This window comes from Pyxicephalus adspersus, chromosome 7 (assembly GCF_032062135.1).
Source record: "Pyxicephalus adspersus chromosome 7, UCB_Pads_2.0, whole genome shotgun sequence".
Lineage (NCBI taxonomy): Eukaryota > Metazoa > Chordata > Amphibia > Anura > Pyxicephalidae > Pyxicephalus > Pyxicephalus adspersus.
In genome coordinates this window covers 74,946,621-74,971,927 of record NC_092864.1, presented here as the reverse complement: position 1 = coordinate 74,971,927, position 25,307 = coordinate 74,946,621, and the positions used below count along the sequence as shown (strand labels likewise).

Here is a 25,307-nt window from a genome sequence, read left to right as displayed (position 1 = left end):
TCTACAGTGGGTGCTTCATCCTACCCATTACTCTCTGCTTTGGATAGACCTATCCTGTATTTATTATATATATCATTTTTGGCCTTAAAATAATACAATTTCTTTCTGCAGGCTTTAGGGTTCTTATTATGGCTGGTCTGCTGGGCAGATCTCTTCTATTCTTTCTGGGAAAGGAGTCAAAGTATTTATCGAGCTCCAGTTTTTGTTGTGAGCCCCACCGTGCTAGGAATAACAATGGTAAGTTGTTTTATCCAGGGTTGTCAAGAAAATAACCTGCCTAAGGGGTGCTTATATCTGTCATATAGACTTTTCTGTGTTTTATTCATGTAAAAGTTAGCTGACAATTAATAATCCTTTAGTTATTATTAAACTTTTGTTGTTTCCAGTTTCATTTACTAGCTACTTGACACTGTCAACTAATGACAAAATGGGCTTTATGATTTTGTCTATTGACTTGCTAAGATAGGAATATGTGTATTCTGTTTGTAAAAATGAAATGAATTCCCCCAGAAAAAAACAAACAAACACCTTTTTTTTAGAAATGCATAGAAACTGTAGAATGCAACTCTTTATGTAATGGGTGTGCAGAAAAATGCAAAGAATTAAAAGTTGTTAGCACCCAAGTGTACGATCTTGACATTCTAATCCTCTTCCCTTGTAAATAGTAAAATGTCTATTTGCAACAACAAAATGTTTGACAATGAGGTTATGTAACTTATCTACAGCAATAAGTCATAATACTTACAAAATAAATCCTAGGCTGTCCAACTCTAACTGCTTTCCATCAAAAAAGCAAGCAAATAATTTTAAAAACACATTGGCTTCTAATGTACAAAACTCCCTCCACACAGGGATTCTCCCCAGAGCGTCGGGCTTTTACCCAAGTTTTGTTTTTAAAGTATGAGTTTAACCCCTTCAAAATTACCTCTGGTATCTTTAGATATTATTAATTACTGCATTAAAGCAATTGAGCATGAGTTCCATTTTGTCCAGTACCTGATCTTTATTCTGCTTTTAAAAGCCAGGCAATAGGAGACAGAGGTTTGTTCTTTTACTCTACACTGATTAAAACATGTCTGTTTTTATGTCACGGGTATGTTTTGTGACATTTTATGTAAATATAGTAAATATACTTTTTACTATGATAAAAAAACATATGTAACAAAGGGCAAAGACGTGGATAAAATAAAAGATGCTTAGATTTGAAAATAAGTTGCATCCAATTTAAAAGCTTGGCAGTTTATCACAAATATGTTGCATATACCGGTAGCAGGTTCTGGTTGAGAATGCAAATTAGGCGTAGAGCTGTGTTTTTTATTTCCACAAAAAATAAAATAAACCTTGGGCAGTGCTCGACCACTGCTGAACAATGATCATCTTTAACTAGCATTTTACCTACTAAGTATGCCAAGGGATGAGTTGCATTCTTCTAGGATAACGTCATGAAAGGTATATGTATGCTGCAATAGCATAGATGATGTATAATGGTAAGACATTATTAATAATAAAAAAATTCACTTTGGGGCTCCTGCCTGTGTTTATTGGTCAAATCAAAGTGAACTGCTATCTTCCCTTACAGGGGTTTGCTTCAGTAACAGAAAAAAAGGCCACAAAAAACGAAAAGCTAGCATAAAGAAAACATGTATTTTTTACACAGTTCATAGCCAGTTTAACCAGCAGCAACACACACATGCCTGCTGCTTAGCAAAGGGTGTGTTAAATAACCTTCTGGCCCTTAGGAAAATGTGGGACCTGGAAATAGAAATCTGCCCCACCCTGGTCTTGCAGATTATGACAGAAATTCTAAATATCTAGCAGAGAAACTAAGAGGTTCCCTGCTAGATTCACCTCGGAGGCAGTGGCTGAGATACCTAGGTCCCACAAAGCGCCCATCTAGCACTCTGCCTAGTGACACTGGTGACCTTTTTGTCACTGTGTTACAAAGTTTTTTTTTTTTTTTTTATACATGCAGGGATAAATATAAAAAGAACAGGTAGATACCCCATCCAAAACAGAAGTCTATAATTGTAAAAATAGTAGCAAAATTCTTCTAGACAGAATAAGTCTAAAATTACAGCCAACTCTAAATGAGAGGTGAAATTGTCTAAAAACACAGGATTGCAGTCCTCAATATGTTTTTTTCAATGCAAAACAATACAGTTTTGTACAAAAAAAAGTAGTTTAGGGAGTTGGTCCAACAGGTGTGTTTTCCTGTTCTATGCAAGTCACAGTTGCCAAGCCTTATATGTGAAAAACATAAACATTATTTCAAGCTATACAGAGCTCAACTACGTTGTGGATGGGTACATTTGTAATGCCTAATATCAAAAGCATACAATCTTATCTCTATTTTCAGCGTAATTTATAGGTTTGTTCTCCATACCTGATGCGTTTCGTGGTTGTGGTGTCCCCAGGGGAGGGTAGTGACCATATTGATAAGCCACTCTACTCTCCCTTCGGGTCAGCAGGAATAGTCATTGGAATCTACCATACAGACCCCAAATCTCTTCACCAAGTATTATTTTCTCTATTTTTATTAACTCAATGTAAACTCATCCCAATTGGATCATCATTCATATACCTGATTAGATTACCATCTAAGCTTTCTCTTTCTTCCCCCCTTCCCATCCTCCACTACAACCTTTGATATATAAACCTCTTATCACAACTTGTATCCATCCAACTGGCCCTCTCATTCCAACCTCCTATCTTGGATATTGAACCAATCTTTATATCTCAAATTACCAATACAGTCTCTACCCTTCCCTGAGGAAGCCATGCGGCGAAACGCATCTGGAACAAACCTATTGACCAACCTATGCTTTATGCTAATAAATTGGATAAGATTGTATGCAATTGATATTATGCATTAGAAATGTACCAATCTAAAACATAGTTGAGCTCTGAATAGCTTGAAATCAGTTTTGGTAAATTCAATCAGTTTCAAACTACTGTGATTGCCATTCTTTCCTCTTTATAATGTAATATATATATATTATATATAATTTTTCCCTTATCTTGACTGTCTTTCTTGACTATCCTAGTACTTGTCTTATATGGTTACATTGATTTTACATTTAAACACAGTTTTACTGTGGTCCTTGCCACTGAATATTTTCTTTGTTTTTCAGCTGCTAGCTACTTTTATAATTCAGTATGAAAGAATAAAAGGAGTGCAATCTTCGGGTGTAATGTTGAATTTCTGGTTCATTGCCTTGCTTTGTGCCATAATAATATTCAGGTCCAAAGTTATCCATGCCTTAAAACAAGTAAGTATCTGTTTTAGGTAAGCTTTGATGGTTGAATGAACTGTTAATTAATAACATTAGGAGCCTAATCACATTATTATGTTGCATTGGAGCATGAACAATACCATGCATGTTAATGTGCATCGCATTTCATATCACGGGTTACCTAGTAGAAAAAATGCAGTAGGAGGCTGTTGTAAGCTTTTTTGGCAAGTTACATTTGGTTACCATTCAATATGGCAGTGTAATTGGGCCCCTAATGTATGTGATTTATTTATTTTAGTTTGTAAAGCAGTTCAATGTAGTGGGCAGTGTAGTTGGTGATCATTTTGCTGGAGTGAGGAATACCACCAGATGCCACAAAAAATTTCCAGGCAGGCTAAGCCTCTCAGGTAAAATGATTATCTATGTGATACTACTGTGATTTCACATCATCATTGAACCCATAAATATTTAGGGCCTGACACGTTTCACCCAGCTGGGTTTTTCAGAAGAAGGTAAGACAGAAGAGTATGACTAAAAAATACAGAGTATTTCTCTTACTGATGGTGGTTCTGAACATTGATATATTTGGAATACTATGTTAAAAAAAAATTACTGGATCATTAAGTGCATTAGAGTGTGATAGGATGGTGAACTTACATATAGGGATGAGCGAGCGAGAATATTAAGTTTGATCTCGCGGCGAATCAAGCCTTTCTCGCTTACTGAAAATGTAAGCGAGAACGGCCTTCTGATTCGCCGAGAGGTTGAGCTCTCGCCAAACAGGAAGTTTCCAGGGCTGCAAGATGCAATCCTGAAATCCTCTGCGATCCCTGGGCACTAGAGGTTGACTACTCTTGCACACTCTTCTCAATGAATGCAGCCACAGCTGCAGTCATTGAGAAGATGCCCAACATGGGAGAACCTCCTGACAGTGTGATATAAGTATCTCTTACAAATGATACATTTGCATCTGTAACAAATGTATCATTTGTAAGAGATACCTATTTTATAATGTCAGGAGGTTCTCTTTTGCTGGGCGCCAAGCAGGGGGGAGGGTCGTGCCATCCCTCTGCTTCTCCTCCCCCTCTGTTGATGGATGCTAGCTGCTATTACATTGCCCATGTGCACATCTCAGGACTTTTCTGATGCAGTCTGGGGCTTCCTTAAGTTAGGCAGCCACTCGAAGGACGATGCCCAGGAAGAGGGGATAATGACTTCCCCATCCTCCATAGGGTTAACCGCCAAGAATTTAAATAGCAGCCTATTCTTCTGAAGCCCCCACAATTGACACCACAGGCAAAAGTAGGCCAACTGCTGACAGTCCTTGTCATTAGCACTGACCCACCCCTCTCCCTTACACACTTTGATAAATTACTGTATTCAATTCACTATATGTAATCTGTACAACCTATATCTATATAAATTAGCTTCATTTCAGGTGTCACGTAGAACTGACTTCGGAACACAACCTACCGGGCGGCTCCTAACATAGGGCTTGGGGGTACTGCTCTACTAAAAACAAGACAGCTCACCATTCCATTCCATCACACCACAATGCACTCAAAGATCCATCAAATTTCCAACTTTATCTTCCAAATATATCTATGTTAAGGACAACTATGAGTAAGAAAAATACACTGTATTATTTAGTTGTACTGTTCAGTCTTGCCTTTCTCTGAAGAAGCCCAACTTTGTGAAACGCGTCAGCCCCTAGACAGTCATGCTTAACTCTCTTCTATGTCACTTACCTCCAATATAAACTATGGTATGAAACTATGTTTCTGTGAAATTATTATACATGAATTTTTTGGCAATGTGTCGTATTTGTTTCTATATTTAGGGTGACAAATTTCATTATCTTCTATAATATGTAAGCCTCTGCCTACTAACCCCTCTCTCAATTTCTGAACCTCTCTTGGTCAGAACACGTTCTCTTATATTTATATCAAATCATAAGGGTAGGCAAACAGAACCTTAGGGAAAAAGTCCTTGCCAGACACACATACATTTATGTGTATTAACATAATTCTTCTTTCCTTGTATCAGTTTAAGTCATGAGTGTATTAGTTGTGAAATAAGAACAAGGGCTACTGAATACAAATTCTCTATTTAAAGCTAAAGAGATGCCATTGTTTTTGCACTGGTGGTTGGTGGCAAATACATAAAGGAAGGTCTGCAGAAATTGTTGCAGGAACAAATTTTGTAGGTTGGAATGAACCACAAACTGCAAAAAAACATTTTTTGTTTGTTTAAATATTTTAAATGCTTAGTATCTATTGTCTATTGTTAGTATCTATATCTGTTGTGTTACTACGTGTTCTCTGCGTTCCAGGTTCCTGTATAGGCTTACTCATCAGCAGCATATTACTTGCCATATTCCCAGAATGTCTATATGTAATAATCTATAGTCATGTCGGGGCAGGGTCCTCTCCTCCTCCTGTGTCACTGTCTGTACCTGTCTGTCATTTGCAACTCCTATTTAATGTACAGCCCTGCATAATACGTTGGCGCTATATAAATCCTGTTTAATAGAAATAATAATAATAATGTCCTAATGTGTTTTGGTTTTACTCCTCTCTGCAGGGTGCCAGTGTAGATGTGTTTCGAGATGTCACATTCTACATATATTTTTTGCTAGTCTTGGTGGAGCTTATATTGGCTGCATTCTCTGACCAACCCCCCCTCTTCTCTGAAAGAGTGAATGACCCTGTAAGTATCATAATTTCTATTACTACTATGTTTACTGGTAACTTAATCCTGTGTTTGTGTATTCCACTGTGTGTGAGCACAGGCAAATGCTCAAAGTGTTTATGATTTAAATTTCTTGTATATGTTAATTATTTTTATTACCAACTGAATTAGTAAAGCACTGGTATTAGTCACAAGTTTAGTTTTTTGGTTGATAAAAGGAGAAAATAGGTTTAATAACATTTGTTTATATGAAACTATAGTGAGTGTTTGCAGCTGTGACTGTTCACAGTTTCAAAGAAAAAAAGAATGGCCCCAGGATTAAGGCTTTATTTCTTTTTTCTAGAATCCTTGTCCAGAGTCGAGCGCTTCTTTTCTCTCCAAGATTACCTTCTGGTGGATAAGTAGGTAAGTTGAATTAAAGCAGTGCAGATCTTTAAATAACCTCCACACTATTACCAAACAACTGTATACCTTATTTTTTTACATGATTGTACAGTGATTGTTTTTACAAAGTCTTAACAACTGATATCTGAAAATCTAAAGATGCCGGCAAAGGCATTAACCCAGCCACTAATAGGGTACTTACACTATAGGGTACTTACTTAAAGCTACATACACACGTCAAATTTTTCTCGCCGGATATTGGGCAAGAATCTGGCGTGTGTACAGCCCGTGTCGTTCATCGTCCGTGGATCTGTCCTGGCGGATCCACGAACGTTGAACAACGAGCGATCCTAATGCAAGGGAAGGGGGAGAGCGTGCAGCAGGGTGCTGCTCTGTCGTTTTCCCCCTCCCCTCTCCATAGATCAGAACGGTGCTGTATGGCATTGCACTGTACAGGGATTTGATTTTTGCGCCGCAGCCAAAGCAACGCTTGATTCTATTTTTAGCTACCCTGAGCCTAGTTCAGGGTAAACGCTTTCAGTAAGTTTTTTTTACTCCGAACTAGGTTCAGGGTAACCGCCCAAGAGGTTAAGGAAACATTTACCTTCTTGGCATCTTCTTGACAACACATTGAAAAAAGTAATAGGATGTCAAGTCTTTATTGCTCGTTTAATTGGACTTGGTTGATATTCCAAAACCTACATTTTTATATAATATATAAATGTATTTTTTTTCCCATCAAAAAGGATATTTATGTCTCAAAACCATAAAATAAAATCATAAAAATAATATACCACTTTTTTTAGGGAATTTTTAGCCCAGTTTTTTTTTTTCCCAAAATGGAGAGTGAAATTTCCCTAGCTCTTAGTAACTCGAGAAAAATAAGAAAAGCATTCCTAGGGGCTTCAGGAAGATTTTGCCCTTAATTAACAACTACTGGACATTTTTAAATGCTAATGATTCTGTTTTCAGTTTTTCTAATAATTTGCCTTGTATTAGTAAACGGGTTCATATTTAGAGGTACAGGTAGGCTAATGACTTTTGGCCTACTAACAAGGCAGTGTTCAAACCAGAATATTTTTTAGGCGGGTGACAGCCGCTGTATTTCGACCCAAATCTTCAGTGATCACAGTGACCTCCCGGCTGTTTTTGGGTGGTTACTGAAAATTTGGGTCGAAATAAGTGCCAGAAAGTGCCGGGTGGTGTGCCCAGCTAAAAGGGTCTGGGGAGAACACTGCAAGGTTTAGGTATAGTAATATTTCTCAGTCCCCCCCACTGCATTCCTAGGAACAAAGGTGGCAAAGAGTGCTCTACAATACAAAAACAAAAAAAAATCCACTTTCTCCACAATTGTGACAGTTTGTGTATAGAAAATAACTCTTATTAATAGGGGGGTTTCCTAACTTGAAAATTAGGTTGAAAAATATAATGTTTCTTACTCGGAGCTGTGTTTTTTTGTTTTTTATTTTTTTTTAATCTGCTATTTATGCACTCCAACAATTAATAAAAGGATAAAGTTATAATTTTATGGTCAGTTAGTGCTACTATGCATTCTGCATGTTTGTAAAAAGACTGCCAAAAATGATTTTTGCTGATTGATACTGTGAATATCTGGCAAAGTAAATCTGAAAAATATTTTCACTGTTGGGGTCGGTTTCATTGGGGATTTGTTCAATTCATACTTCTTTTGCATTCCCAAAACCTGCTTGAAATGGGTCACAAAGAGGCCAAATTCATCTGTCAGGTAATTCTGAATGATATAATCAGCAAATCAAAATAATGCCATAGACCTACGCGTAAAGATTTAAAATCGGTCTTTGTAGTAAGTGAATTCAACAGAGCTTTCTCCATTAGAGATGGCATATTGCTTAATGCTGATTTTCATCTGTTGCATATGATTTATTTTTAATAAATCCCAGGTATGATGCAGGCAGTTTTGTGCATGAGCACTAACAAATATAAAAATGTATCTTTTTTTTATATATAAATATATTTTTTTTTCAGGATGATGGTTGAAGGGTACAAGAGGCCCCTGGAAAATAAGGATTTATGGTCACTTAACAAAGATGACACCTCAGTGGAAGTAGTGCCTGTCCTGGCCAAAAATTGGGAAAAAGAGTACCTCAAAGCTAAAAAGTAAGTTCATGTCCATGATTTAGGCCTAAGCTGTGCTGGTCATTTTCAGTATTGTCAGCATAAATAATTAAACAGTCCATGATTGATCCGTGCCTGTTCATAAAGCCCTTGTACTTCGGCAGTAATGGCTCATTCACAAACCATTTTCCATTGAGAATTACAGAAGAGAATATTCGAATAAATGTCAGAGCATCGAACAATAATGAGGATCTGATCCCAGACACACTGGGCAGGTGAATTTTACATTCCCTATAGTACTTTAACTTAAAAATAGTTGTGCTGCCTCCTTCCAGGTTTACCACCCATTATGGCAAATGGGTATTTTTATAAAATATTGCACACTGTCACTCCCAGTGTGCAAATGCCATACTCATATTTCCCAGACTTGCAGAAATGTAATAAAATATTAGGAAAATATTCTTGTAAGTTTGGGATGTCAATTTATATGCAACTTAACCTACAGCTACAAATCTGCATTAGCCATGAAACTGATGTATTTTTTTTTTTTTTTACCTGGTAAGACCTTTCATAAGATAGCAATGAGTAGAACCCATTGATCGGTCATTTATTTTATTACAATGTGATCAAGATCACATGTGTTACAAGCCAGGAAATAGGATTCCATGTTTTTATATAAAACATTTTAAAAGTGGTCTTATGACTGTGTGTTGGGGGATATATATATAATTATAATATATTGCAATAGTAAATAAACTACTCATATTAATATTTATATTAAGTGTTTACATGTTAATATTTGTCCGACATTGTTGTATGTGGTTGAGACAGACATGCCTATCTTTTATGCTGTAGCATTTGTTGCACAGTTTTCAAAATCTACCTATCTGCTGAACATTAAGAAATGCTTATTGATGTATACTAATATAAAAAAACAAAATAGCACTTAAGATATTAGTAAAAAATGAAGTTTGATGTTTATGATGATGTTTCATTCAGATGCAGCTTGCTGGGGTTTAGGCTGGCAAGCTTTGCGCTACTTTAAAAGTCTATTTTGTGTCATTAAAGCTTGTGCTTATTAGACCGATAACTTTCAGTGTGTTTCATGCTGTAGTTTGGGATGGCGTGTTTACTAGTAGTTTAAAATGCACCGAATGAAGAGGAATAATCCAATGTAAAGCTAATGGCATAACAATAAATTCAATCTCTTTTGAGTCACATTCATGAAAACATGTCAGTTTAAAAAAATGTTTGATAACAAAATCATTTAATGTCCTATGTACATCTAGCTGTGGAAGTGTGTGTGCACTTACTTTTCCAGCTGCAAGGTGTAAACAAAAATTTTATTATACAAGAAATGATGGATTCCGAGGACATTTTCATATACAGTCACATCAAGAAGAAAGTTCACCTTCTTTCAATGCTAAGGTTATATGTGTCAGAACAAAATACAAAAATCATCCAGTCCTTAGCAGATCTTAAATTAAAGTAAATAGAATGACAACTCCTAACATATTACATCATGTCAGTATTTCTGTAAAAGAAAAGTGTCAAAAATTATGTTTACTCCTAACATGCATACAAAGGAATTAGGAGGGTAAGTAGCAACTAGTTGGTGCTAATCAAATGCACTGAATTATTTAATTACCAGCTAGTGTAACCACCTTTAAAAAAAAAAAAAAAAAAAAAGTTTGCTGATCTAGAACATTCATGTAATTTTAAGACCATGCCAAGGAATAAAGACATTAGCAATATCCTAAAGCAGCAAATGTTGCTGCCCATCAATCTGGGAAGGGTTATAAGGCCATTTCCAAAAAATCTGAAGTCCAACATTCTAAAGTGAGCAAGTTTATTCACAAATAGAAGACGTTTGAGACAATTGCCAATCCTCCCAGAAGTGGATCTTGCAAACTTTAGAACTGAAGTAATGTTGCAAAAAACAGTGGGCCATAATTCCTTGACAATGATGTGAGAGACAAAGTCATACAGAACATGATTACTTCTTTGTCTTACTGAGAAAGAGGGCTCCACAAGCTATTGTATCATTGCAAGTTTTTCACACATGGCATCTCCGTTTTGGCTTCATTTTTGTTAGATGATAGATGACACAGTGGGATCTTATGTGTGTTGTTTTACATCTGAAGTTAAATTTAAAGCGTACCTAAACTCATAATTTTTTAAGTCCTGATTGCAGCGGCGATCAAGACTTAATGGTAGCGCAGAGCCTCCTGATACAACATGCATCCTGGGCGGCTCAGGCTGCTCCTTCTGCGCATGCCCTGATCCGGGCATTTTTCCTCCTAGGGGAAAGAGATACCGAACTCACGCATGCACAGTGAGATCCCCCCCCCCCTTACTAGCAGCTACATCATCCAATCTCACCTACACAGGATTGGGTGACAAAGAAAGAAGCCTGGAAGAGAAGGCCGAAGATGGCGGCTCCGGGCGCAGCGAAGAGGAATTCCAGGCTGACGCAGTACGGGATCGTGGGAAAGACCAGCGCCATCGAGGGACCTGTGGGATTAAAGGTAAGTGTGATTTTTTTATTTTTCCAGTTTAGATCTGCTTTAAAAATTTTCGAACATGCTAAGGAACAAATGACCCAAAATGTAAAACCTTGGCATTGAAAGAGCGAGTGTTTTTTCTTTTTTCCCATGACTATAGTTTACGTCTTTTACAAATTAACTTTACTATTTTTTAAGCTCTGTTTTGTTTCTAATAAGGGGAAAGCATGGAGTATTTTCAGTATATTCATTTTGCAGTCATTACTGCATTTTTTACCGGTTCACTTGTACGGTAACCCTATCTTCTGGTTATCCTTCCTTCCTTTTGTTCCCCGGGTGCTTTCACTGATGGGGAAAGGAAAATGCTTGTTACAATAGCCAGGTATAGAGAGCATGTACCCAGTTTCTATTCTTACTTCAATAGCTCTAGTGACTGGCCGCTGCATATGTGGATGCCTACTGTGATACCTATTTTATTATAATACATTTCCCAAAGTGCTAATCCTTCACTTGCTACAAGTGTGCACATTGGAAGATTTTATCTCCCTTCTTGTTCCGGTAACTACTCTTAAGTTACCTATTATATATTAATGTCAGTATGTATTATATATATATATATATATATATATATATATATATATATGTGTGTGTGTGTGTATATGTGTGTATATGTGTGTGTGTTTTGTGAATTCTGTCTATTAAATTGTTGAAAGTAATTGTTTTAATGTTTTGTACCTTCAATTGTTGTATGGTGGATATTGGCATAACTTACTTTGTTTGCTTTACAGACAACCTTTTAAAATGACGTATTCCCCAAAGAAAGCCGATAAACAAAGTGAGCCAAATGATGAAATCAGGGAAGAAGCAGAAGCTTTGATCGTGAAGACACCTGCCAAAGATGTGCAGCCATCGTTATTCAAAGCTTTGTATAAAACCTTTGGCCCCTATTTCTTCATGAGCAGCTTCTTCAAAATCATTCATGATATTTTGATGTTTTCAGGGCCAGAAATATTAAAGTAAGCATTTGATGAGAATGGTTGACTATTAATGATTTGTGTAGAGGTCTATATAGATGTAAGTGTCACAGATTTCAGATTTCTTTACAGCATAGCTTATGATATTTTAGGTTAATATATGGTTAGTTTTAAAGTGATCCTATGGAGAAAACAATTTAATGATTAAATGTATCTGTTTTTTTTTTTAAATGTGCAGGGTCCCAGATTTTTTATTCTTAATGATCCTTGAATACTTAATTACTGTCCTGCATGTTTGTTCAGGGTCAGTTTTTTGACTACTTTACAGGCTACATGCTCAATCCGTAACCCATGAAAGTGGGATGTTGTGCCATTTAAAGTTTCAGCAACGGCAGCTTACATATTTCTTTCCCTGAAGGTTCACTTTACGTTGATTATGTTTTACCTAGAGGTTCATTAAGTGTTTTCTTAAAGCTGAACTCCTGATATACTCAATACACACATTAAATATAATACAAAGTAAATACATGTTATTTCTCTGCATCCTGTAACTTGACAGTGAAAGGAGATTAGTTCATGTCTTTTAGTGTGTATTTCTCCTGTCAAAATGCAGTAATTCAATACATCTACCCTCTACCTCCTGTACCTTTTTGTTTGTCTTTGGTTTGGTTCTTGTATTCCTGCAAAGTTCTTTAGATTTTTGATTCTAATCACAGTTATTTAAATAAACTATTGGATCCTTAGTGAAGACTTGGTATTTCATAGCTGAAAGATGGAGGGTAAAGTTAGTCATCATAAAGGAGTGGTTTATGATCCAATTTTTGTTGTGGATACTTTTGTTCACTCCTCTGCTGAACACTGTGTGCAGTTACTATTCACCATGATGTCTGACCCTTCATTTTCAGATTTAGATTTAGTTCCCTGGTATGGCCTTCTGAGGTACTTACGTGTCACAGGTATAGAGATGACGAATTCTGATTTTGTTGCAGATCTGAGGCTCAGAACGATTTGAGGCCGGACAACAAGAAAACATAGATTTTCCGAAATAAACTAGCAATGGCAACATTAACAGATATATTTTCATTCACAAAATACAGAGTACAGTGTGGAGCCTGAAGTGCAATTCAGAATGATCTCTTAGAATACTCCTGTTTTTTTTATTGCCTTGTGATTAAAGTGGTTTAAATTAATGGGAGTTATTACAATTATTTAATAAAGCTTATAAAGGCTTCAGAAGATAGACTGTACTAGGAACCTGGGTGATGCAGCAAACCTGGAATGGATTTCAGAAAAATCATTTGCTCCTAGTTGGCAAATGCTTTAATGCATTCCAAGTTTGCTGATTTACCCATGATAGTCCATGTTCTCTAGCCTTGGAGAGCTTTGAAGAAACAGGGCCAATGTGTGTAATTTTTCGTAAAACTTCTATAAATTCCCCTTGTCAGTTGTTTTAGCAGATTTATCTTGGACGATGTCAGCGGGGGAAAGATTATGCAATTTAAAATATCTATAGGGGGCCCAGTATGAAAATAGTTTGCTGATATTTTTTTGAGCATACAAATACCTTTAGGTGACTTAATGTGATTCATTTACATATATTTTTAAAACAGAATAGTGATCTTTGCAGCTTCAAATGTTTTGAATAATGCATTATTTCCATACTGGATGCATCGTTTAATAAGTTCTTTTTTTTTCCCGATAGATTACTGATAAAGTTTGTGAGAGACAAGAATGCCCCAGACTGGCAGGGATACCTTTACACTGGGCTTCTTTTCTTCTGTGCCTGCCTGCAAACACTCATTTTGCACAAGTATTTCCACATCTGTTTTGTTACAGGATTGAGGCTGAAAACGGCAATCATTGGAGTTGTCTACCGTAAAGTACGATGTTCTTCTTAGCGTTTTCCTATTTATTTACTAAACTGTGATGTCATTCTCTTTTCAGTACTATAGTTTTGAGTTTTTTATTCTTTAATTTTGCAATGTTGTCATTTTTCTTCTTTTTTCATAATTTTATAGGAATCATGATTTCTTTTTAGTTTTTATATTGGTATTGTTATTTAACCCCCCTAGTGGTAATCCAAAGTGTGACTCAGGGTGGATTTTACTTGCAAAAAGCGGTAATCCCGATTCACACTGTTGGTCGCTTTAAGCTAAGAAAAACCCCACTTACCTTGCTCCATTGTCGTCCCCTGTCATCCTTCTGGTCCCCGTAGGTCCTGGGGACACGTTCTCCCTCCGATCTCCAGGCGCGAAGTGACGAGCCAAGATCTACGGGGTTTCCCCTGACATTGGTGCGGATGCTGGCGGAAAATGCAAATCATTTTGTATTGGATTCAATACAGATAACTGTATTGAGTCCAATACAAAGAAGTCCAATACATATATAATATATATTATATATGCTACTGTATAGTTATATTACAATTTTAACAATTTTTTAACCATTTTTTTTAATAAGTTATATTAATTAAATCTATTAACTACTGGACATATTTTGTGGAGTTTTGCCTAAGAATTATAGCCTACAATGTAAAATAAATTTCCATGCAAAAAAAAATGTAATGCTTTTTGCATGGAAATTTGGACAGAATTAGACCGCTATGGGGGTAATACATTAAATCAGCCCTTGAAATAATGCTACAGTTTTCAGGGAAACTTATATTAATCTTTACGTAGCATGGTGGTCACGGGGAAGGATGCCTCTTGCTTTGGTGGGTCACAAATTGCTCATTGCTCAAGGAACCTCCACCATCATATGGGACCCTGGTTGAGAAACACTGCTTTAATTTTTTTTTCTTTAGCACTTTCTTGTAAGCGATTTCATTTTGTCAGTTGAATTAAAGTGTAGCAATAAAGCATAACTAAAGTCCGGAACAAGAGTTTACTATAATGCATACTAGGATTTTTCTAGTCTCTAAAGGGGACTTAATCAATGCTTTTACTGATAGCAGGCAGTAGAAACTGAAGTTGACAAACTCACAAAATACTGTTATTTACTTCAATAATTTTTTTTAACTATATAATTTTAATAGGTTTTGCATCTTTCTCCTAGGCCCTGGTAATCAGTAACTCTGCACGTCGCACATCCACTATTGGAGAAATTGTGAACCTGATGTCTGTAGATGCCCAGAGATTTATGGATTTGGCCACTTATATAAATATGATTTGGTCAGCACCACTTCAAGTTGTATTGGCCCTGTACTTATTGTGGGAGGTAAATGTATATCCTAAGTCTTTTTAAATGAACCTGTGTTTTTTTCCAGTTATAGTTTTACAGCTTTATAATTAAATCCTTAAGTATGATTTTTTTGTTTTTGAAGTACTTCTGAAAAAGAAAATGTCTCTACCTCTGTTTGGGGTCCCTTTGTGTGTGTTTTTATAATCCCTGGTCCCACATGCTCAACTTTATGCACTTCATTGCAATGAATGTGGCTGAAACACCAGAATTGAATAGGTTGAGTTATTCTGCAAATAATTCCAGACATAGTGTTCTATAAATATGTTTTATTAATTAACGATTCGTAAATTGAGTCAATTGCTGGGTATCTTTGTACTATACATAGTACTGTAATCTTTGTGATGTCACAGAAATGCACTGAATGCCGACTTTACATTCACGCTTCCCCAGCATTTATGAAAAAAAAATGCAATGACGTGAATGGACCTACAGGTAAAAACGTGTGCATGCATGGAATTGTTTGACAGACATCATGATCGTGTGGGAGAGATGGCTTTTTCCCACTCCTTTTTCTCTCTGTACTTCTTTTTACCTACATCTGTGCTCCTACAATACAATAACAACAATGTCATCATATGTGTTTGGTACTGATGCACACGCTGGAGTGCGAGAAATAATGTTAGAGCCATTATACATGGAAAACGCTAACTGATGACCTGCAAAGAGTACATATAGTACCATCTGTGGACAATATTGCCTTTCTAGTATTGTTACTATTTGACATGTTTGTTTCGAATAAATAGATGACAATCTCATATTTTGTAAAATTACAAAAAAGGATGATTTTATTATGTTTACATTTAATAATTTAGTGTATTTCTACTGAGAAAAAAGGTGTGATAAGCAGTTACACAAAAAATGGTCTGGGACCTGATAATATATAAATAATAATAATAATAAATATTTTAGGGCAGGGCATCAAAAGGTAAATGACCAATTGAAATCTCACTTTTTGTCTTTTCTAAACCATTCATATTATTTGTGCTTTGACCTAAAGGAGGGAGGAAAATGAACCTACTGCTAATATTAAAAACAATGTTTTACAAGTACACTAGCTGGGACTGCTGTTAGCTAACTTTTGAGAACACCGTAATCCTTTTAGTATTAAATATCATTTTGAGAATAATGGATTCTTAATAACTAGTATAGCATAGCAATAACTAATGTAGCATCCAAACTAGATATTTAGAAATGGTGCCGTCCTTGATCATTTCTTTTCATAATTTTGTTTTTAGAACCTGGGTCCCTCTGTGCTAGCAGGGGTTGCTGTCATGATACTGTTGGTGCCTGTAAATGCTGTGATAGCAATGAAGACAAAGAAATATCAGGTTTGTTGTTTCAAAATACTGATATGTTTAAGCTATGAATAAATGACAGCAGAATCTGCAGCAGGCATATTTTCATAACCGTGCTTCATCAAAACAGCAATGTTGATGTAGCTCATATAGATCCATAAATACAAACAGCAGCAATTTGACAGAACATATTTGTATTACACATGTGATTTAAAAAATGCTACTTGTTGACTTCGTATAAATGCTAAGATCTTTAACACAGGTACACGTTCCATGGCAGGATCAGAAAGTTGCAATGAAGTGCAGAATAAATAATGAACATTGCAGTGTTTTCCCCAGAAAAGTTTTTCAGCTAGGGGTGGGGGAAGCCAATGCCGGGTGGGTGGGGCAAGACATAACAAGTTTAGTGTTTCTGATTGCTAATGCCATACCTCCCCATACTTTGTTCCAAATTTCTAATGCCCCTAATAACGGTATGTCCCATTTTCCATGTTTATTTGTATGCCCCAGTGCCTGTGTATTTTGACCCAACTTCTTAGCCTGCCATGTTTTTTTTTAAGAGTATAATCACCTGTAATATGGTGGTGTGACAAGTTAAGGTTAGATCAGTAAAAACTGGCATTTACTGCTCCAGGGTGGCTACTAGCAACTGCAAGCCAACTGGGTTTGGTAACGGGCAGTAACTGCTGGACTTTCAGGTCTAGCAGTTAGGTCAAGCATTAGTGGTTGCTGGTGTTAGAAAGCAGGAAATGTGGCAAACGCAACCTTACCGCCTGTGTGAATTCAGCCTAAGTTCACATGTGCCCCCTATGACTATATCCATTTAAAGTGGGACATTTACAGATGACAAATCAAGCAAAGAGCGAGGCTTCCCTCTTCTTTCAAACGATTGCTTTTCTATCCAGTGTCACCCTGCTCTTCTTTTATCAAGTTCTTCCTCACGTCACCCAATCTTGCACTGCGCAGGCGTGAAATCAGATAACGCCTCTTTCTAAAAATGTAAGAAAAAAAAAAGGATGATACATTTTGAGAGTTAGGATGGAAGGGAAGGGGACCTCCCCCAAAAAAACAATTTTTTTCTATTATGTACTAAGCTTTAGTTTCCCGCTCTCCTCAATTTTCAACACTTTTAAGCGGATGACAGTGGAGCTGCTTGAGCCCAAGTGCCAGGCAAAATGGAAAAAGGAGAACTCTATGCAGTATGAAAAGTTCCACTGCTAAACTTAACTGTACGAACCAACATCTGTTCTCATCTTGCCTCCCTCTTGTGGATGTTTTTTTTTTTTTTTTTTGCTTAATTTGGTATTTTTGGCCATCTTGATTGGTTAGTCTGGAATGACGTAATTCCCGTGCAGGTATGTGGTAGTTCATTCTCAGCATGTGCAGAGAAAGTCAGGAATGCTGGGTATCCTGGGATGCACATCTCAGCTTTTTCGCCATAAACACTGGCTGATCAGGTAGGTAGGAAAGATTTTTGCAGAAGGGACATTGCTTGTCTATTCCTGCAATAATGACCTGCCTGATCGTGTAGCTTTAAAACTAGTTCTGCATTGGGGTCAAGAATTTTATTAGACTTCTCACATTATTTCCTTAGCATTAAGCATTACATAACGGCTATAGGCCAGCAAAATCCAAAGTTCTGAGATATGTCAGTCACTTTTACCTAAACCTTTTGAGATATAAGACTTGAGCACCAATCCCCTATGTCTATCCTGTATTGGTATATGTGTGTGTGTGTGTATATATTATGTGTGTGTATTAGTTAACTGTACAATAAACCCTTGAACAATGGACTTTTCTTTAGGTGGTACAGATGAAGTGCAAAGACAACAGGATTAAGCTGATGAATGAGATATTAAATGGCATTAAAGTGTTAAAGCTCTATGCCTGGGAATTGGCCTTCAAAGAAAAAGTGCTTGGAATCCGACAGGAGGAGCTTAAAGTGCTGAAAAAATCTGCCTACCTCTCTGCAGTGGGAACATTTACCTGGGTTTGCGCACCTTTTCTGGTATGTTATTATATTTTAATTTACATCTCTGTTATCTTATTTGGCAGCTTGGTATGTGCTTTTATTTTTCTGTTTTATAGTATCTTTTGGATAAAGGCATGATGAGGATAGAAGTTTGCATATATGCTGAGCTATTTTTTTGCGATGTAAAATTATATTTCGGCAACATTTTGCAGGAGCAGCATATTAGTGTAGAGGCTGACTAACAACTGCCTTTCACTTTGACACACCGTGTATGAATACTCACGGGTATGTGGATTTTAGGAGTTGAGCAAACGAGTATAGTATCTGGACATGCTATGCAGCAAACATCAAGGTAAAGCTGGAACACCAATGGACAGAATTTAAGCTAGGGACTGGTAGTAGCTGGGTCCAGATGGTAAGAATGATGTATAAAAAAGGCTTTTAGGAGAAAATATTTGCATGATGATATACATTTCTCTAGGAATCCGAAGGAACAAATGAGAGCAATGCAAATACCGTCATGTTTATGCAGCAGGAATCTAAGGTGCTGATGTAAAATGCTTGTCTTGCATATATAAATCATAAAATGATATACTAATCTTTGATACTATACATATTAATCCTTGCATTTATTAAAAAGGAGTTACTCGAGGATGGCGATCTATATCTTACTATTGGCTTGGTATTCTGTACCATTTAAAAGTTGCTTTCTATTTGAGACAAAAGGTCACACGTGAATGGAACTGTCCTTTAAACATAAAATTGACTTCTGCAGATCCCCCCACATCTGGCCTTGACTTGCTCCCATGCCATCCGGAACTCTTTCTACCCTTGTATACCCTTTTATGTAAAGTGAAAATTCTGAGTTTAGGTATGCTTTAAAGTAAAAACAGTGACTTGTGATCCACGGAACATCTGATTGCCTCACGGGATCAGGAAGGAATATTTTCCCCTGTTTGAACAAGTTGAATTAAGCTTTTATAAGTGTTTTTTGCCTTTCTGTGTATCAGCTATGTCTATCGGGTTTCTATCTGAGATATGTTTGTTTCTCTAGTGGTTAAGCTTGATTGGCGCATGTCTTTTTTTCAACCTAACTATGTATATGTAGCTAAACTTTCCTTTGGTATTCATTTTTTTTTTTTGAATATTAAATGTTTTGCCTTTTTAAATTAGAGCACATCTGCTGTACCCCTTTTAAACTGGTTTTGTAGGTTACAGAGTTGACTTCTGTCACACAATAGGATTCTTCTCTGGAAACCCTCACTTTTTATGGTAGATGGGTGACTGAGAACTGTGTACTTGTCTTTTCCTCCTTTTCATGTAACTGAAAATAAGATTAGCTGTTTTGGAGAAGCTAATACGATATGACCACGTTAGGATAAAATATGTATTGTTCCATTCACAGGTGTTTATATGTGGAACATCCTAAATGGAAAATACACTTGGACTAAGTTCATGTTTACAATAGAATGATGAGTAAAGACAGGCGGAATAAAACAGGGGAAGGGCAGGAATGTATCCTATCTGTGAAATCTCAACCTGCAAGTACGCTTGTATACGGCTGCATGTTTTATAGAAGAGCAACATACTTGGAAAATAAATCCATTCTAGTAATACTGCTTCATAATCATGAAAAAAAATGTTTCAAGCTAATTGTGTGTAATATGTTTCCAGACTATGTATTTTGTGTAGTAATGTAAAAAAGCAAATTCCTAAACAGATACATAAAAAACAAAATGCCTTATTGATTTATTAATTTTTAACAATCTATACCACATCTCACCATGCACATCAACCCCTTTTTACAATGGCAGTAACAAATCTACAAGTAAACACATAAATACACTGGGTTCAACTTGACCAGACATTAGTCTCCGGTATCTTGGGGAATCTACCTGTGTTTGTGAGTATCTTCTGGGTGAACCTTTTTCAATATAACAAACTTTTGGCAGGGAATATTTTTGTTGGCTGTTCCAGCTGCTAATTTAGCTCATATTGTCAGTTGTTCTAAATTTTTATTATTATTAAACAGGATTTTTATAGTGCCAACATATTACGAAGTGCTGTACATTAAATAGGGGTTGCAGGTGACAGACAGAAGAGCTTACAATCTAGTAGATGGGAGAGTTGCACATAATAGCAGAGGAGATATGGAATGGTGGGAAGTAGTGAGAGTTTAAGAGACAAAAGAAGACGGATAGGTGAGGTTGAAGCGTTGAAGGCGCAGAAAGTAGGAGCAAGCCGAATAGGACGGGGAAGACCATTCCAGAGAGTTGGGGCAGCTCTAGAAAGGTCTTGTATCCGTGCGTGTGATGGGGTTATGAGTGAGGAAGTCAATAATAGGTCATTGGAGGAGCGAAGAGAGCGGCTAGGGGAAGTATTTTATTTTTTTACCAGGTCAGAAAGGTAAGTATTACTATGTATAGGTATGTAATACATATATATTACAGCATTTGTTCATTTCTGAGCTGTGCTGGGGGCAGGGCCTCTGTGAGGCAGGGGTACTAACTGATTGCAGAAATTGCCATTATCTACTCAAAAGTGTATGTGAATTCATAAAAACACCTTTTTGCCTTGCTTCTTCAGTTTGTCTTTTTTAGACCCATGCACATTTTCTAGCATTCAGCAGACCTTCTAAATGTCTTTTCCATTCAGTGTTTAGTCATAGGTCTTACTGTTAGTTTGAGCTTCACCAAGTTCTGTATCATATCTGGTAAATTATATTTTCATTTTTTCTTCTTTTAAGGTTGCCCTGTCCACCTTTTCTGTATATGTCCTGATTGATCCAAGCAATGTTTTAGATGCAGAAAAGGCATTTGTTTCTTTGGCATTATTTAACATCCTTCGGTTCCCATTAAATATGCTCCCTATGGTTATTAGCAGTATGGTTCAGGTAAGTAATTTTACAGCTTGTTAAAGAATCTTCCAACCCAAAGTTGGGGTTTTAGCATTCAATATTATAGGGTACATGTGAATAACCTAATGTGTTCAAGAGCTGTTACACACCACTGAAGTGCGTTAAGACATGGAAATACACACTCGCATGCATTCTGGTGCCATTACACACATTCTGGTGCCATTTGTTGTGGTAACACAATACCTTGTGTTGCAGCGTGAGTTACTGGGAAAAATGCTGCAGGTCCAATAATTGGTCTGTTGTGGTATGTTAGGGTGCTCTTTCAAGATAATGGGCTTCCTAAATGCACTCAACATGCAACAATGCAACATGCAAATAAACTTTTAGTAAATGCCCAGCAACAGACTGCCAGGTTGAGGCTAGCAGATCCCACACATAAATGATTTCTTCTCCTGAATTGTTAGGAATTGATGGAAAATAACATTAATTTCCTGTTTTGCTATAGAACAGTGTAACAGTTTGTGCAAAGTTTCCATCAAGTTGCCCATGCTATTCTTTATGTTGTTAAAAGAATTAATTCACCCAACTTGAAACAGAAGGACAATTAGGCATATGTACTATACTCAGGCTTTGTACATTAGACTACTGATAATAAAGTTGATTTTTTACACAGACATTTCACAGTTCCTATATTAAAACACCTGTGGCACTAATGAGAAAATATATTAGTTGTCTGCAGTGCTGAAGAAAGACAACAATCAGTCGAAGACTTATCTGAATCCTTATTCTTTCTACTCCAGCAAAAGATCTGGTCAATTTATTAAAACACATAGGTACATAAACAGACAACTTTTTTTCTAAATTTGGTTCTGTACATTACCACAATTAATTTTAAATAAAACAACTCGGATGCAGTTGGAACTGCAGACTTTTCAGCTTTAATTCAGTGGGTTGAACAAAAAGATTGCACAAATAAGTGAGTAACTAAAGCCTTTTTTTACACAATCACTTCATTTCAGGGACAAATTAAAAAGCTGGAAAAATAAAATGTTCATTTCAAATACTTGGTTGAAAACTTTGCTGGCAATGGCAGCCTGTAATCTTGAATTTATGGACATCACCAGATGCTGGGTTTCCTCCTTTTAATGCTCTGCCAGGCCTTTACTGCAGCGGCTTTCAGTTCCACTTGGTTGGCTGTTGTGAAGGGGTTTCTCTTCACCATGGAAATGATTCTTCGATTATCCACCACTGTTGTCTTCCATGGACGTCCAGGTCCTTTGGCGTTGCTGAGTTCACCAGTGCTTTGATTTTCTCATGATGTAGCAAACTGTAGATTTTGCATGGAGAGCTCCTTTGACTGCATGTTGTCTTCCACATACAAGCACCCCCCTCAAATCAACTCCAGGCCTTTTATCCGCTTAATTGATAATGACATAACGAAGGAATTGCCCACACCAGCCCATGAAATAGCCATTGAGTCATTTGTCCAATTACTTTTGTCCCCCTGAAATGAAATGATTGTGTTAAAAATGCTTTAGTTCCTCACATTTTTATGCAATCTTTTTATTCAACCAACTAAAATAAAGCTGAAAGTCTGCAGTTCAACTGCCGCTGAGTTGTTTTATTTAAAATGAATTGTGCTAATGTACAGAACCAAAATAGGAAAAAAAGTTGTCTGTCTAAAATATTTATGGACCTAACTGTATTGGAACCAACTCAAAAGTGCAATGGCATATTGAGAGGTATCGTTAAAGTTAGTTTGATATAAAAAACGTATAAATACAAACAAAAGCTTTCACAGAATTCACTCAGTTTAATACTCAGAGGTGTATCTGAACTTCATTCAGTATGATTGGCTTTAAAACGCATGAGCAGCTTGCTCACTGCAAACTTCTGTGTGTGTGTTTGCTGTATACTGACACGTTTCTGTAAACTGTATATCTTTCCCTTCCTCTAAGCTATATTTCTAGTTGGGCGAATAATACATTAACCCAACTGGAAACAATGGATTATGTAATTATGTCAAGGAAAACATACTGTACTTGGGTATGATATATTAGACTTCTAAAGTTAAAGAGTTTCTTACAAACACTGTAACCTGTAGAAATGTGTATGAAATTGAATTATAGATACTCTGCTTAGCATTGTTTGAGACCTAATCTTTTTTGTCTTGTAGTGGACTGTATTCTTTTTAATATGGTGTGTTTATTTCAAGAAGTGTGTGTATTTATATAAAAACTAAAAAAAAAAATAAATGTGACATTTTTTACAAATATTATATTTTCAGGCAAGTGTGTCTTTAAAGCGTCTGAGAGTTTTTTTATCTCACGAGGAGCTTGAACCAGACAGCATAATCAGAGAGCCCCAGAAAAATGGTAAGTGTGATTTTTCTACTCTTAGGGTTATTTAGGTTCCATGATCTAGGCAAAAACATGAAGTGAGGTACAGACAAAGAATCAGTACAAAGAAAAATATCTGTCAATGTTTCTTATTTATCTAGGTCGTAATCTATCTAGTAATAACTTGTCTCATTGAACTAAACGTGTAAAGATGTTTACAAACTATAAAACATTATAAGAAAACATCTACTTAAATGTGATGAATTAAATATGAATAACATTGACTAGTTCTTTTTTTTTAAAAAACCTTTGACAACCACGACCCACAGTTTTTTCAAGTATCACAGAAACAGAAAGTCCCTACCCATCCTACCTATTACTAGGTAATCCAAATTAGTCTGGTCAAAGACACAAATAACTGGAAATACTTTATCTCTACACTATTTTCAACTCACAAAGACTGGTGCTAGTCATATGTACATATACATTGCATAACTGTGAACTACAGTAATCTGGATAGATTCACAATTAACAAAGCAAATTTGTATTTCCAAATAAAGACTGCCACTTCTGAAACCTTCTGAAAACTCAACGTTAACCTTTCTGAAATGAGAGCACAGCAGCTCAAACTAATAACCCCCCTAGCGGTAATCCCAAGTGTGGCGGGGGTAATCCCGAGTCACACTTGGGGTAGCTTTAAACTAAAAAAAAAAAAAAACCTCTTACCTTGCTCGGTTGTCGCCTCCCGTCACCCTGCTGGTGCCTGCAGGTCCCGGGGACACGTCCTTCCTCCTCGATCTCCAGCCGGCGAATGCAGCAACAATCTCCAGCGTTTCCTGGTGACGTCAGTGCCAGCGGGCGGATCGACGAGCAATTAAAAAAATTATGTATTGGATTTAATACAAAATAGCTGTAATGAGTCTAAAACAAAGAAATATTCATCAAAAATGTATAATTTTATATATATATATATATATATATGTGTGTATATATATATATATATATATATATATAATATACATGCTACTGTACACTTACATAACATGTGTAAATATTTTTTTTATTTTTAACAGATTTTTGTGTTTTGGTATTTAAAGTTTATTATTAAAAGTAATAAATGTATTAAATATCGGTGACTTATGCCTAAGAATTATAGCCTACAATGAAGGATACATTTCCAGACAAAAAATTGTACCACTTTTTGCATGGAAGTTTGCTCGGAATTAGACCGGTAGGGAGGTTAAAAATGGTTGACTGGCTTGATGGGCATGAAATAGGTAGTTTTCACATGAGCCCATACAAGTATGGATTTCCTCAAACATTCCAAGATGTATTGCTGACACAATGACAAATGCAATTAAGGGGAAGGTTGATGGCTTAGCAGTTGCACTGTAGCCTTTCAGTACTAGATGCTTTGGATTCAGTTATTATTTGTTACTGTATGCCTCTTAGGTCATGGATGCATTGATATGAGAAATGCCACATTCTCCTGGTCCAAGAGTGATCCCCCCTCGCTTAAAGAGTAAGTTTTTCTTCTTCTTCTGTTTGCTGTTGTACTTATGTGAATATTTTGTACTGCCCTTTTTCCCCCATTGAAGGAAAAGCCCCTTCTGTGCATGCCCAAAAGTAACAACCAGAAGCCTTCTGGGTTGCAAGATGTGGGTATCTCAGGAGGCTCTGTGCTCCCATTCTATCTTGGAAAATGTTGGTGATAGGTCCACTTT

At 36.5% G+C, this 25,307-nt stretch overlaps 1 protein-coding gene across 3 annotated transcripts in view; it reads left to right on the top strand.

The window, feature by feature from the left end:
• LOC140335957 (multidrug resistance-associated protein 1-like) overlaps positions 1–25,307 on the top strand; it is a 75,622-nt gene that overhangs the window by 22,346 nt on the left and 27,969 nt on the right. For all 3 annotated transcript variants that reach the window (XM_072418972.1, XM_072418973.1, XM_072418971.1), the window contains exons 3-15: positions 112–237; positions 3,132–3,269; positions 5,817–5,942; positions 6,268–6,329; positions 8,313–8,444; positions 11,695–11,922; positions 13,583–13,760; positions 14,935–15,096; positions 16,356–16,448; positions 18,220–18,423; positions 21,134–21,280; positions 23,532–23,619; positions 25,036–25,105. In XM_072418972.1, the coding sequence (XP_072275073.1) occupies positions 112–237; positions 3,132–3,269; positions 5,817–5,942; positions 6,268–6,329; positions 8,313–8,444; positions 11,695–11,922; positions 13,583–13,760; positions 14,935–15,096; positions 16,356–16,448; positions 18,220–18,423; positions 21,134–21,280; positions 23,532–23,619; positions 25,036–25,105 (1,754 nt within the window). The remainder of the gene's footprint in view (positions 1–111; positions 238–3,131; positions 3,270–5,816; positions 5,943–6,267; positions 6,330–8,312; positions 8,445–11,694; positions 11,923–13,582; positions 13,761–14,934; positions 15,097–16,355; positions 16,449–18,219; positions 18,424–21,133; positions 21,281–23,531; positions 23,620–25,035; positions 25,106–25,307) is intronic.